This window comes from Trichoplusia ni, chromosome 4 (genome assembly GCF_003590095.1).
Source record: "Trichoplusia ni isolate ovarian cell line Hi5 chromosome 4, tn1, whole genome shotgun sequence".
Taxonomy (NCBI): Eukaryota; Metazoa; Arthropoda; class Insecta; order Lepidoptera; family Noctuidae; genus Trichoplusia; species Trichoplusia ni.
In genome coordinates, this window is record NC_039481.1 from 14,905,395 (window position 1) to 14,920,203 (window position 14,809).

The 14,809-nt window shown below is 34.1% G+C and overlaps 1 protein-coding gene across 4 annotated transcripts in view; it reads left to right on the plus strand.

The window, feature by feature from the left end:
• The window catches only part of LOC113493155 (calcium/calmodulin-dependent 3',5'-cyclic nucleotide phosphodiesterase 1), a 179,082-nt gene that overhangs the window by 143,989 nt on the left and 20,284 nt on the right, over nt 1-14,809 (plus strand). For 3 of the 4 annotated variants that reach the window (XM_026870978.1, XM_026870980.1, XM_026870981.1), the window contains 3 exons: nt 7,003-7,047; nt 8,814-9,063; nt 13,027-13,143. In XM_026870978.1, the coding sequence (XP_026726779.1) occupies nt 7,003-7,047; nt 8,814-9,063; nt 13,027-13,143 (412 nt within the window). The remainder of the gene's footprint in view (nt 1-7,002; nt 7,048-8,813; nt 9,064-13,026; nt 13,144-14,809) is intronic. The other variant, XM_026870982.1, reaches the window with a different exon arrangement.

Genomic DNA, 14,809 nt, shown 5'->3' on the forward strand with positions numbered 1-14,809 from the left:
AATCATAACCACCATCTTCTACCCACGGGGACGAAGTCGCGGGCAACAGCTAGTAATTTATAAAGAGAAGAGGTTTGGTCTACTTTTCACTAGCCAATATTCGTTTATTTGGGTAATAAGTACGTGTAAGGCTAATAATACGTTAATAAATGTTACAGCCTTAAAAATGCAATACTGAAGTGTAATTACAAAAAAAAAAACTTTTGCAACACGTTACGACAAAAGTAGTGAAACGCAAACGTAATCAAAACTAGGAAAGCTGAACTCGATAAAACTGAAACGCGAACTACGAGTACCCTCATATGACGGCGCAAACGAGTTAATGAACAAAACAACTCTACTCCGTATTCAACATTCCTTTGACAACTCGACTAAAAACAAATGTCACGCGTTAACTCCATTTTCCACGTCAACGTAAAAACTAAAAAAGGAAAAACCATATTTCAAACAGCGGCACGGCAAGTTCCCAGCTTATTCGCGTAGACAGGATGACGTCATCCGCACGGTGCGAGCGACGCGACAGTTGACAGCGAGCGACGCGGGCGATGCGGGCGGCGACGCGTGACGTAGGCGGGCACAGATTGAAAATTGTGGTTTTCATACTTGACCACAGACAAGTATGGAACGTAGTAGTTTGATTAATTTTAGACTAATGGATGTACTTACAAAATGTTAAGGGTTTTATGAAATATACGGTCAGCCAGCTTTAGTTGCACCCAAAAATAAGCCTTAAATATTATAACTACTTTTTCAAGTACAATTAATAAAATAGTACCTCGTTTAATTAGCGTATTACATTAATATAGGTACTGGAATTTATTGGTCTCTTTTGTTACCGCTCCAATTTAATCAGCACATCTGTTACTGTATGCTTTTTAATCTACCCCATATTTCAAAGTTATGTTGCAAACGACACGCAAGCATACTAACGATACTAGCATTTGTTTTACGACTGGCAATAAAAAGGTAGAGCTTTTTAAAATGCCTGATTTATATGATAAAGTAACAATAAATTCCAGCTGTTTTGTCGCAGTTTTTAATCAATTTATGTTTCTTTTCTGTTAGGTAATTTTGATCGTAGATAAAATGAAAACAGGTGATATAAAATAATAAAGCAAAAGCACAGAAATGCGCATTCCATATACACGCCAACTTTGAGAGCATCAGTGTCGTCATACAGAACATTAGTCGAAGTGACGGCCATAGCTGAATTTGGTTGTACACACAACCAAAGTAAAATGGACCATACTCCATGGTATATCTCCTCCAAAGCTAGCCCACTGAATACGTTGCCGGGAATTTTCCACCATCTGTACTGTCAGGATCAGGATGTCTACCACCACGTCTTCGAGTAATATAAGGGTTGCGGAAGCGTGACAGCGCAATACACAGGGTAGTGAGGGTAGAGCGGTCTCTACATTTCACTCCCGGAATAATATTGCTTCAGGACGCGGGGCGATAGGCGACCAGTAACCCGCCACTGACACGACCGCTTAAAATATAAGTGTTTCTTTATTTCCCCGGTCGAATAAAATAGGTAATAAATATCATTGATCGAGACGCTAATACATATTATAAGGAAAGCAATTTGATTTAAAGATTTTAATTTTGTCGTAAAAAATATAAAAGAAAAACCAAAAGTTTTGCAGAATTTGCCGCACTTTTCATTTACTTTGCTCTTTGCCTAGTACGTCGGTTCTCAGTATCACTTTGAAACGTTTTCATGGAGATAATACATTTAGGTTATCAAAGTGAACTAGGTGACTCGACACACCTATAGTGCTCCTGCAGAGCACATACAAGAAGATAAAAATGCTTTATTTTTTATTACCTATGCATTTAAGAGCAGTTTTCTTTAAGGGAAGCAACTTTGCTGTGGACTTTGCTGACTAATTGATCGATTAATAATATACATCAATGTGTAAGTGAGTTTTTTACACGCCTAAAGTAAATTTCTAAGCCGATTTAAAAAATATCGCTTCTACTTTAAACTTCTAGACCAAACTCGCAAACCTAGATGAAAATAACTTTGGTAGCCTTAGTTCCAATAACAGAAATCTACATGTTCAAAGCGCCAAACATAACCTAAAAGCATTAAATATTTTGTTATTAATACTGTAGCTATTTTAGTAATTGTTATTTTTGTAACAAGTACATAATAAACGATTCGTAAACTGTTACTGTAGAGTCTAGCTGAGTTATCCCTACAACCTTCATTTTCCTGATTCTTAAATCTAAATATGTGTATGTAATATGTGTTACGTATTAATATTATTTTCCTTAGTATGTAAATAAGTAAGTCTACATATTGCACATTATGTATGTATAATTACGATTTTATATTTTTTATGACTGACATTTTCTGACTTTAATTTATAGGCACACCTACTTCTTGATATCTCCGCATCACCCTCTGGTTGACTGATACAGAATTCCTCAGGCATTAAGTCTGCCATTGTAGAATTAATGTATAAAAAGTGTAAATAAATAAATAACTAATAATTGTTCCAGTTCTAATGTGTAATACATTATTTACAACATCACGTTTTATACACACTTACTTACCCATCCAACAATTGATTACTTACCGTTGCTCTCTCAGCACTAAAGTTAAAGGCTGTAAATGTTAAGAAATCGCTGTTATAAAAACGTAACGGCCATTAAAATGATACATAAATAGTTAAAGAGCAATATTATAACGTATAGTAGATAATATAAAGTTTATATTTATTTGACTCTTGTATTTTAATTTTCTGTCTAGTGGATTCCGAATTTGATTAGGTTAGAGCTTGGCTATGTGTAGGTGTGATATGGATTTCCGAATCGAAGAGAACTATAAGGTATTCGAAATAAGAAATTATTCTAAAATGTTTGAGTTTTGAGTAATTTTTCTAAAACATAATGTACACAATAGGCCTCCCTTAATTTTTCGCCTTCAATGCCTTAAACAAAAAGGTTGCAGTCATAATGACAATTCCATAAAATACGGTAAGGAATGGTTGTTACAGTCATTTAGATAAGTGGCTTATATGGTTTGCCAATTGATTTTTACCCTGTTTGTACGGAAACCTCAGAAGCACGATAGCTACTCGCACTTGACGGTTTTTAAAAAAATTACGTAAGCTAACTATGTAAAAGTTAGATACGTGTAAAGTAATAGTTTTATTAACATTATAAAATGCGTTATTAAACCCATTCGAATAGCAACATAGTTTAACTGTAGTTTCCAACTCCCAGTAGTACGGCTTTAATTATTGAAATGGATTAAAACATTGCGTTCAAAGTTGACACGATACATTGTAACGATATGATGGATGGATAGTTTATGATCTATTATTATGACTATAGAACGTCATAGTCCCCAGATAATATCACAATGAGGTAAAGTAAGTAATAACACAGTAAAGGGAAACAACTGAATAATTAGAAGAAATAAAATAAAAATTGTAACATAATTAAATATTACAACGGTTTCAAAAATATTCCAAGTGATATTTTTTTTGTGATGGTCCATATTTGGTTTAGAATTAAATGTAATAAGTTGTAAGAAATACGACTAGCTTAACGATTCATGTAGCAATATATGATTGCAATTAAAAATTGTACTGAATACAAATAATGAAGGCCTTATCTTGTTCCAGAAAATGAAAAATTAGTATAGAGTTAGTAGTTAATATTCCACTTTATTTTTTTTAATTATCGGGTCGTCGTTAATTTTCCAAGAATAGTTTCTATTGTCGCTTTGGCTTATTCTGGGTAGAGCCAACTCTCGAACAACAATAATGCCAAATTGGAATCAATTTATCGCCGCTCCTCTGTGCGATCAAATTGCTCAATGCGGTCATACGATCCGCACGTTCGACTATCAATTTAGTTCGCCAACTTGATATTATAAATACAGCGATATCCTCATCTAGTATGAGTTATGAGATAATTGGAATTATGTTTAGATGAAACATTATTGTGATCATGAAATACTGTCATTCACAAATACACTTTTTAACTGTGTGATTGAACTGGCACGGGTATTAGCGAATCTGCAAATACAATATGACTATATTGCGCAGAAAGAAATATTTTTCTTAAAGCGATTTGGCTTTCAACTTCGTAAAAAAGTGCCAATGCATATTATAACTCAGTGCCGATTATCAGTACATATTGAGTTTTTTCATGATAATGAACAAGCTTAACTGTAAAAAAAACGTTTTTGAAATCATATTTTGCATCACAAAATTAATCTTTTCCGTATAAGTAAAATGAACACGAAATTCATTTAAATGTTTTCTCCAAATACAAGTAAGGAAACCTAATTATATATTCTAAGCCTGCTCTCTGGAAATAACTTTGTAAATCTGGCCGCCATATTGAATTTGTGCATGAGTGCCACGAAGTGCACAGACAATAAACTTACGAACGTACTTCTGACAGGGAGCGCGAAGCCTTAACACTATTTACTGCAATACTATTCAAAAGCTCAAATACATTCTTTTAGTCGAAATTCCTAGAGATTTTTTGAATAACGTGTCCATTGTTACACGAAGTATGATATGGGTTTATTAATCTTTCTGGTACTAAAGTTGCAATAAATTTACCCGAAAATAACTACACCTTAATTAAAATATGGTATTTTACTGAGAACTAGAATGTTAAAATTTGTTAGAGCGGCACTTTTGGACTTAAATAAATACCAATCTTTAATTTTATTTTAGAATTAAATTAGGATGCACAAACGCATCAGAGAAACAGGCTAAATATTTAAGGTAAACCTATTTTTGACATCAATCTTACTTGTAGTCCAGGTAGCAAGTATTCTTTAAATATATTAAATATGAAGATATCGCTGTAGTACAGTATTACTATATTATAATGTATAGGAAAGAATGGTAATATCGACCGAAAATTGTACACAATAAAATTGGTTTATCTTGCGTTGCAAGAAAATAAAACAAAATTGCACCACCAAAATAGGAACATAGTCTGACTTTGATATAACTCTATCACACAGCGAGACGGAAAAAACAAGTGACACTGCGAAGTTCGGGTCAAAATGTAAATGCAAGTATGCTAGAAATCTTTTGCTTAAATTAAATATAGTTTCAAAAAAACATTAATGTCGTATAAAATTCACTTGATTTGATTGTCAAATCACTGATACGAAAACTAGCTTATCTTTTGCTCAATGAAACAAAGACATTCATACATAGTAAAATCCTTACATTTATTTCAGGAACATAATAATTTCAAGTCCATTTCTGAATATGCTAGGAATATTTATGGATATGGAAATAAGATTAAAATTCTTCGAGCGAAAGATTTCCCTGCGAATAGATGATTACTTTCACAGACTAACAATTTCACCACACTAAATGATTTATATGGAAGCAGTGAAGCTATTTGCATATCAATGTAAAATTTTGCATAGATTTCCCTTCAATCCAAATAGATTTTTCATTGCATTTCTTTTGCTTACATTTTTATGTATACGTGAGAAAACGCCGGCTTTAAAAATTTTCCACTAGCTTTCTAAAACATAATTAGTTATCAATAAACTTCAGTAGTTCGATCCAGTTGAACGAAGAATCGAATCAACTTGACAGGTTTCAACATCTTCAACTCTGACGCTTGAAATGAAACCTTAGAAAACTTCAATTTAAACAAAATTAACTAGAAACCACATCAGTGTAATCGTAGTTATCGACACCGAAACTAATTTCCAATATTTTTCCTTCAACGAAAATGCTCCGACACACGAACCGCTTTATTACTTTAAGATTTCATTTTGAATTTGTTTGTCATTGATCATCAAAGCGATTGTCTCCAGTACTAACAATTCTAGGGTGTTTATAACAATGGGTGTGAGCGGATTTGTCGTCGCGCCGCCAGTGATTATGTCTAACGCAGGGATAGGAGAGTGGCGGAGCAGCCGCGCGGCGCGCAGCAGACCACGCTCCACATGCGACGCCTGCGCACACCCTGCTGGGCGAGGTGCTCAGTAGAGAAACCAAACGAAGCAAAGTTAATACCGTTACAACACCGCCGACAATGGCCAAGTAGTCGCGCCTCCCTTCTGTCCAATTTGTGCGATTAGGTCTTTGTGTTCTGTTCAAGCTTCAGTTTATAACTCTCTGATACCTCTCCTACTGTTAGATTAGACTTTCCATAAGATATTATTTGCTTTATCAGTTTGGATGTAATCCAGGCTGGTATTTTCTTTTTTAGGTTTTTAGGTTACCTACTCGTTTTCTATGTAATGTGGTGAATATATTACGCAATATGATTATTCAACTTGCCATACTTAAATTTGCACATTGTATTGCGTGATTTGTTCCCAAGTAGTTTTAGAGTTTTATCTGCGTCTAGATACCGTTTAGTTTAGATCTGGAACTTAGTACCCCGTGTGCCGTTTGGTCCCTGTGTGACTCGTCTGTGTGATCGTCCCTGTCTTCAGTCTCCGTCTATGTCTGTCTATCCTTAGGCATGTTCATTCTTCATAATTGTGTCTGGGTGACCCCTGTATAGCATCATTCCATTAAGCTTACCCTTTGTTTCATAAATTTACTTTCTTGAAACATACCTGCGGTTTCAACCTTTATTCTTTGTGAAACCTTTTATAATTAGTTTGTACATAATTTAATTTTATTTTATAGCTGCTACCACTGCTTTGAAAATATTTTTACATTTGGATTCTCTATTCTGGGTATTTGTTATGAATAGCTTGTTAATGTTTAAATGATTATTTTAATTGTGTATATTGTGTACCTTGCAGGTGTATTGTTGTAAAACAATAAGCTGGTTCTGGTCATCATTTTCGTTACCAAAATTAATGATATTAAATTTTGCAGTAATGTTATATATTTCAATACCCAGTATAATTTTTATAATAAACTTTTTACTGAACAAAATGATGGACAACCGGTCGTTGACAACCAAAACTCGTTCGTGATAATCCCAATCCTTGTGTACTCCCTGACTCTGTCCCAATGACGGCGTGTTTTATTTTAGACCGGCAGTGGCGCGCCAGCAGTCAGCCCCAACCCTGGTGTTTAGGTGTGTCGATGTATCACTATTTATGCCACTTACAGCACTTGAATCAAACCAGAATATTCCATCAAACAACCTTCTCTTAACATTGCCATTACTCGGATACCTAAAATATTCCAAAAGTTCAGCAAAGTAATTATGACATTTCAACCCCATATGGGTCTTTACAGCTCAGAAATATTGTTCCATATAACACCACACTGACATGACGGCCATGGTCCAATATTGCATTTGACGTTAATTAATCACTGCTCAAAACATTCCTATATGAGTGCTGCGTCATTTCGTTTGTTTCGAAGAATATTCTGGTTTCATTCGAATAGTAATGAGAATACGACCCCAGATTAACCTCGAGCATCCAGAGATTCGCTTGTTTTGTCGTGTGACTGTTCTCTGTTGTATTGCTTTCCATTGCCATGTAAATTTTACTGTATATTAAGCTTTATCAAAAATTTATGGAGCGCTGTTGTGCGTATTGATTTTGTAAAAATCGAGACATTTCCAGAAGTCGTTAACTTTTTTGAATTAGGTTATTACAGTGTTTGCAACAAGATTTAAGTGTTAATGTATCCTGTGCCATAAGAAATTTATCATTGTCAACTAAGAGCATATATAAATATCTGCACAGAGTTATCCATAACACTCATGAACTTGGCTTAAATAAATAATTTCGGAATGTGATATATGGGCATATTAAGTGTTAACAACTGTACATATTGCAAACCGTCCACTATTTCAATGGAAAGCAATGTCAAGCATTATAACCTTGAGCACGCTGCATGAAACATAGTCATCCAGTACCCTAGCTAGTGAGCCCAACGTAGCATGACCTACTGTCTGCCAACTATCCACTTCATCACTCTCGTTTATTTCGCAAGTCTTTACACATCGGTATCCCACACCGAATACTGGAAAAATACTCTTCTCAATTTCAGGAGTTCGTTTGTTTCAACATTTTTTGTCCTCTATAAAAGAATACCAGAGGTCTAGATAAATTTGACATATTGTTCTACAAAGCCCAACCCGACGATTGCCGCATTCCAGATTTTTTTATATTAAAAAAAGGCCTTATTTGCAATCTTTTGGCTGGGATTTTGTACACACTGTATTTTATCAATTTTGTACTGTTTCATAATACTGCAAATAAAATCACTTTTTGTCTTTGATAAACTTACATAGAAACTTCATTTGAGCAATTTAAATTTCATAATTTCCATACTTGACTAACAAGATACATACAAATAGTTGTAGATACTAGTAAGATAATTGAGTTTATATAACTTGAATAGACTAACAATGTACGCCGTTACTTAGTGATATAAATTAGATCATAAAGTTTCATTAGACTACCTAGCTGTTAAACAAAAAGATTACAATTTAAATACATTTACTTAGCAGAATGTAAGTTTGTTAATAAAAGTTTGAACAATAGGATCAAAGGTAATTTATTTTGAATTATCCAGAGGTTGATGTTAATATAGAATTCCTATAGTTCATAGTTATAGATTCGACTCGACTTGTTGAAATAATAATTGAAAACTAATTGCATTTATTGAAATGTGCCGATTACAAGGCCATTGTAATTACAGTTGCAGCGTTAATATAAAAAGTGTCCAATCAGCTTCGCAGCTTTCGGTGGTAAATGGAGCAAATAAGGGGAATAAGGACATGCGTTTTCCTCCAGGGAGGTTACGCTAATTGAATTGGATTCGAAGCTTCAGCTTGATGTGCGTTTGTTTTTTGGAACTAATTGGAGGTTGGGTTGTGTGCAGGAGGTTGGCTGACGAGGATGACGAGCTGTCGGAGGTCCAGCCTGATGCCGTCCCGCCTGAAGTCCGGGAGTGGCTGGCGTCGACCTTCACGCGGCAGCTGGCGACGGCGAAACGGAAGTCGGATGAGAAGCCGAAATTCCGCTCGGTCGCGCACGCGATCAGAGCTGGCATCTTTGTAGACAGAATCTATAGAAGGGTCACCAGCACTGCGCTGATGCAGTTCCCTCAAGATGTCATTAGAGTGTTAAAGGTTAGTAGACTAATAAACAGTTCTTTTATTGGATGCTTGACAAATCCGATCTCTTTTCCTTCATGATTACCGTTGCGATCCTACTTCTCTAGAAAATGTTATGTTTTCATGCTAATGGCTAAAAATTCAACTCAATTTAAATTAAAAGTAAATACAACCATAGTCAATTCTTATTTTTGCTGCAATATTGAATTCAACATAAAAGACGCATCTGTCAGGATTTTGGAGGATGCTGGCTCTATCTATTGCAATAAACCTCTTTCATAGTAATAATTGCCAGTGACACAGTGGTAGCGCTTTTCTGATGCGTGACCTATTTTACTTTCATTAATCCGCTTATGAACTGGACTAACGCTGAAATTGTTTGGCCAGTGAATAGGAATACCAGAGGGTTCATTTTTCATACTTTTCCATATTCTATCAAATATCATGTATAAGTATGGTAAATAAATATTTGTCAAATAGTACCAGCCAGTAGTAGTAACCCACTTTTATTTGTCATTATTTATCATTAACGCAACTAAACGATTTAACGTATAAATGTTTTTTTTATATAAAAACCGCACCTAAATCGATTCACCCGTTTGAGAGCTACGATGTCACTGACAGACAAAGAAATTCACAACTGTCAAACTTTTATCACACTTCTTAGAGATGAGTTCATAAGTAATTAGCAAATGGCGAAATCGATTTTGGCTGAAAATCTCTAAGAACTATCGCTAGAAAACCTTTTAAAATAGAAATAAATACTGCCTCCAAATTGTACACATAGCGGTCATTTCTACGACAAGGGTTAAAAGACATAATTCAATCAAATAAAAGATTCAGTACAAGCAGTAACTCAATAACTTTTCATAAAACCTTTACTACCGCCTAAGCTCAGAAAATAAAGTTTCTAAGAATTCAGACAATTACAAAATAATAAACCTAGAAGGTACCTAGCTTAGATATTAAATATTAACTACATTAATGGACTCAACTGTAGAGCCTTTGACCGTCCTTACCTTCGTGAAAACTGTGGCATTTACCAAGAAATACAAATGGAATATTGTAGCACTTTCATTTAATATAAATACTGGGTGAGTTGCCATTGTACGGTTAACAAAACCATTCTGACACTACACTTTGGAACTTGAATGAATGGCTTATAGTGGTAAAGGTAATGAAAATGACATAGCTATTAAGGCCAATTTAGACGATGCGAGAAATATCGTGCAAGTTGTATTTTACTTTAGATACAGCTGTGCGGCTGTACAATGAATTGCAACTTGCACAATATTTCTCGCAACGTCTAAATGGGCCGTTCTGGATACACTAGCCGTTGCGCGCAACTTCTTCCGCGAGTTTATGAGAATATAACTTAGGATTGGACACTCGAAAAAAGAATCCTATATGCAAACGTTTTTTAATAACTGTTACTGCTTTTCATTTTTTTTATATAATTCAAAAGGTACATGTACATACATACAAACATGTATTTTTGGTGATAAGAAAACTTTACTTTGATAGGCAGGATTCTATTTTGTTGCTCCTTAAAATCGTAACAAGCCTAATTATAAAGTCATAGTCACCTCCAACTCCTCTAAAACGAAAACATAATCTAATTCCTCTGTGTAAGCACTTAAAATCAGGTCCTGAGTTTACTAACACAAGTTTTGGAAACCAACTCAAGCCTACACTTGAAATACAAACTCACTTAACGCTTCGTTCGAGTTCGTATTTCAGATTCGAATTTATAATGACTAACAACTTTGAATTAATATTATTTTATCCTATAAAGGTTTATTAATCCTATTAATGTTAGTCAATCGAAGCATCCTATTAAGATCATTTCTTATCACACTCAATTATAATTTATGGAACAAATTAAGTAAGATATTCCTGTTTATAAAAATCTTCAGTATCCAGCTTTCAGGATTCATGAGATATAGCCTTGCGATAGACAGACCCTTCAGTAATGGGGTTCCGTTTTTACCCTTGGTTACGGAACTATCTAAATATTCGTTCCGTATATTTCTAGATGCATTTAAAGGTGATTGCATTTGGACGCTAATAAAATATTCCGGACGAACGTTTTTCCTTGATTAAGATTCTCTGATTGGGTAACCAAATTAAGCTTAAGTCCTGACTCGGTAATCGAATTGAAGACTTCAAAAATCAGAACCTTGATTATTTAACCTGAGAAGAGGAAATCTTAAATAGCTAAAAAAGAAGATTTCGAATCAGATAATGTTTTTGCTAGATAAATGTATAACACCAAGACAGGTGTACTTATTATTTCAGAGCCAAATATTATTATTCGATTAAGATTTTTTATATACATACAAAATAATTAAATAATCTCTCTTCTTGCTTCAAAATCTCTAAGTAATAAAAATCATTACACATTTCATTGCAACCTATGATCGATCAACCTGTGCAGCTATAGTCAAGCGAACTATTAAAATATTAAACAAATAAGGTTCCTTATTAATACAAAGACCAAGTTAATCAACAAAGATACAACTCCGTCCCCTATTAAATATTTACCATAAAGTAACAAGGGGTCGAATTAACCTGAGGCTCTGATTTATTCCCACTCGCGTACATTCGTCTTAATCTTGGTACACTAAATTACAACGAGCTGGTTACCTAGCGCCAAACTATTGTGGAGGGAAACTATAACGAATTTTGCTGTAACTAACTTACATATAAGTACAGGTAATGTAATTAAATAATTCAGGACAGCTTGTCCTGCTTAGTCTTTTATAATACAATTAAGTGATAGAATTACATTAAAATATCCATCAATCATTTTTCTGCACTGATAACCCGAAACACAGGTTTAAAACAAACCTAGTTCGGGTGTCCCTATATTATCTTTAGACCATCCTTCTCGTATATTATTATGTTTTGGTGTAGATTAACTCAACTCCTATGATTATGACTATTAAGATATTTTTACTGGTTTTACATCCGAGTCATTTGTATTCGTACATGTATTTAAGTAATGTGAACTATGTTTTTAATAAATATATTTTTAATTTAATTTAATTTAATTTTAATATGGTGAAAATAACAGAGGAAAAACTGACAACTAACGACAAAAAACTGAATTATCATTAAGAGAGTGAAAGTTAAACGTACGATTTTCAATTACGGACTGCTTTCAAAATTCAGTACTCGGAGGCTAAAAACGGTACTGTACTGGGCTTTGTTGTCAGTCCGTCTGCCTCAAGGCTGTCACTTGTGAATCGTGATACACTGTTTTTTTTTTTCATTTGAATGCCGCTATTTTACCTTGTTGTATTATGGAAGATTGTCACATCATACATTTTATAATGCAAGTTTGGTCTTCAGCCTTTCATAGATATTTAAATTCTTTCTGAAAGCTCACACCACATCAAAGTTGTTGTATACTTTAGTCTAAACAATTCATTTACATCCAAATTCCTTCCCATCTTTCATTTATGACCCATCACGCTAAGTTTCGATTCCAATTAGTTCCCAGTCAAACTCAGTTCCGTCTACCTTTAAATTATTTAGTTCCGCATCCTAAGAGTCAGATTCTACTTCCACTGCCCCAGTCGTTATTTTGTTAGCCTTTTGTTAGTTTGTCTTTGCTCAGGTCAAAGGCAGGCTCCGTCAATTGTTTCCATTGTTCTCGACAACCCTTCACGTTACACTCGAGATTTTGAAAGCGATTTCATATAATTAGCATCTTTAACCATATGTTACTTCATTGTAGTTTTAGATTTGTTTAGAAATGGTGGGATTAACTAAGTGAAACAAAAATCATTTTATGGTATCGATATCTAAGTTTACCGTATCCTTAAATTTCAATAACTAACAGACGGTGTAATTTAAAACAATTTTCGGATGGATCGACTTGGATTCCTCATTTCACGCCTCAATTTGAACTTCCTTCTGATGCATTATTAATTATGAATCAGTCTTTTTCTGACCGAGATTTTTTTCTTTCAGACTCTGGACGAGTGGTCGTTTGACGTGTTCGCCCTGCACGAGGCGTCGGGCGGCGCGCCCGTCAAGTACCTCGGCTACGAACTACTCAACAGATACGGCATGATACACAAGTTCAAGGTATGTGGACTATTCACTTTATTTATGATTCTCACACGTAGCAATGTCTAATAGCGGGCTTATTGTCTGAATCATGTCTAGCTGATGTAGAGAAGAAAAAGTAGTAAAAATAGTTACCATACATCAAAAGAATAACTAATTTGCGATTTGTCCAAATCTCTTATTTTTTCAATAGGAGAAAAAACATTTGTGAGACTTTAGCCTGATTTTATCGCACCATAAAATTCGGAATTGACACAATATATAAATTGCAGTCCCATACATTTTCTTAATCCTTATTAGACAAGGTATACACGAGCGGAAACAGATTCATAATAATATGAATTGAAAGAAAAAAAGAGCCACGTTTTGCCAACATGAAGAAATATAGCAAGTATACTTTACGCATACTTACTATTTAGTTATTCTGGGTACTTTGTTATGCGACCTTTCATCTAAAATTGTCGACATCAGATGACTACGGTTTTTCGGACTCTTTTGATCCTTGAAAATAAGTGTATAAGGAAAATAAATAATAACTACAAGAAGTTCCTTTTTAACACTTCAGTTAATTTTCCATTTAAATGCGAACAGAAATAACGGTTTATGTTTTTTTTTATCTTATTATCACAGTTAATAAGGATAAAATAAAGTGGAGTATGAATGGTACTATTCACTGCCGTAGACGTCAAAATGACGTCAAATATAGGAATAAAGATTTATGGTTTTGCATCAGAGATGCAATTTATAACGTTAATGTCAGAGTAATTTGGATGTATGAGCTAAGATGGTAAAGAATCTGATCTCGTAGATCAAAATAAAGTTTTACTAAACCCGACTGAAGATTTTTAAAGAATATAGTCTGGTAAAGTCTCTTTCTTAGTCGATTTCTTCAGTAAAAACCGAGTTGGTCTTGTGTCTTGGGGGCTAACACTATATCTTAAAGTATGGTGCCCCCTATACTATACCCCAGATTAGATTTACGTGCTCACCTCCTATCTTCTATTATATTTAAAGTACTGTGAAGATAAAAATGATTATGTTGGACTTTACTAAAAGTAAAAAAAATTGTAAACTGCGAGTTAGACTGAGCGTCAAGTACTGAGTCTACGGTAAAACGTATTTCAACAAAAATTTTTCACCCATCAAACGTTTAAACTAAACTTCGATGTTCATTTTCGTTATTTTTTTATTTAGCAGCAATGGAAAAAGTCTCTTCTAAAAAAAATTTAGCTATCACTGTTCTTGAGATGCGCATCGACAGCGGAGTCTTATTAACTTATTAGTGTAACGTTTTAATGCAGATCCCAAAAAAGCCAACGACCCAAATGGCAAAATTTATACGTCGATAAGTTGAATCAACTTTCGTTTGCAAGACATTAATCCCATTTGTCGGTTTGTTACCCCGGGTAAACTTTGGATTCTACTTTTACATTTATCTTTTGATTAATTTTAAGAAAGTAACTTAAACGATTCCGGGGAATGAATTCTATTTGTCTTTCGAGTTGAAATTTAATGCGGACTAAAAATTTCATCTTTTTAAGCGTTTTGTACAAATTTTGTTTTGCTGACTTGAATGTTCGAAATAATTGTCGTTTTTTGTTACAAATTAAGTCCTCTAGGGACATAAAATAACTCTTACTGAGGGTAATTTAATTAGTTTATTAGTGTATTTTTTCATCATCCG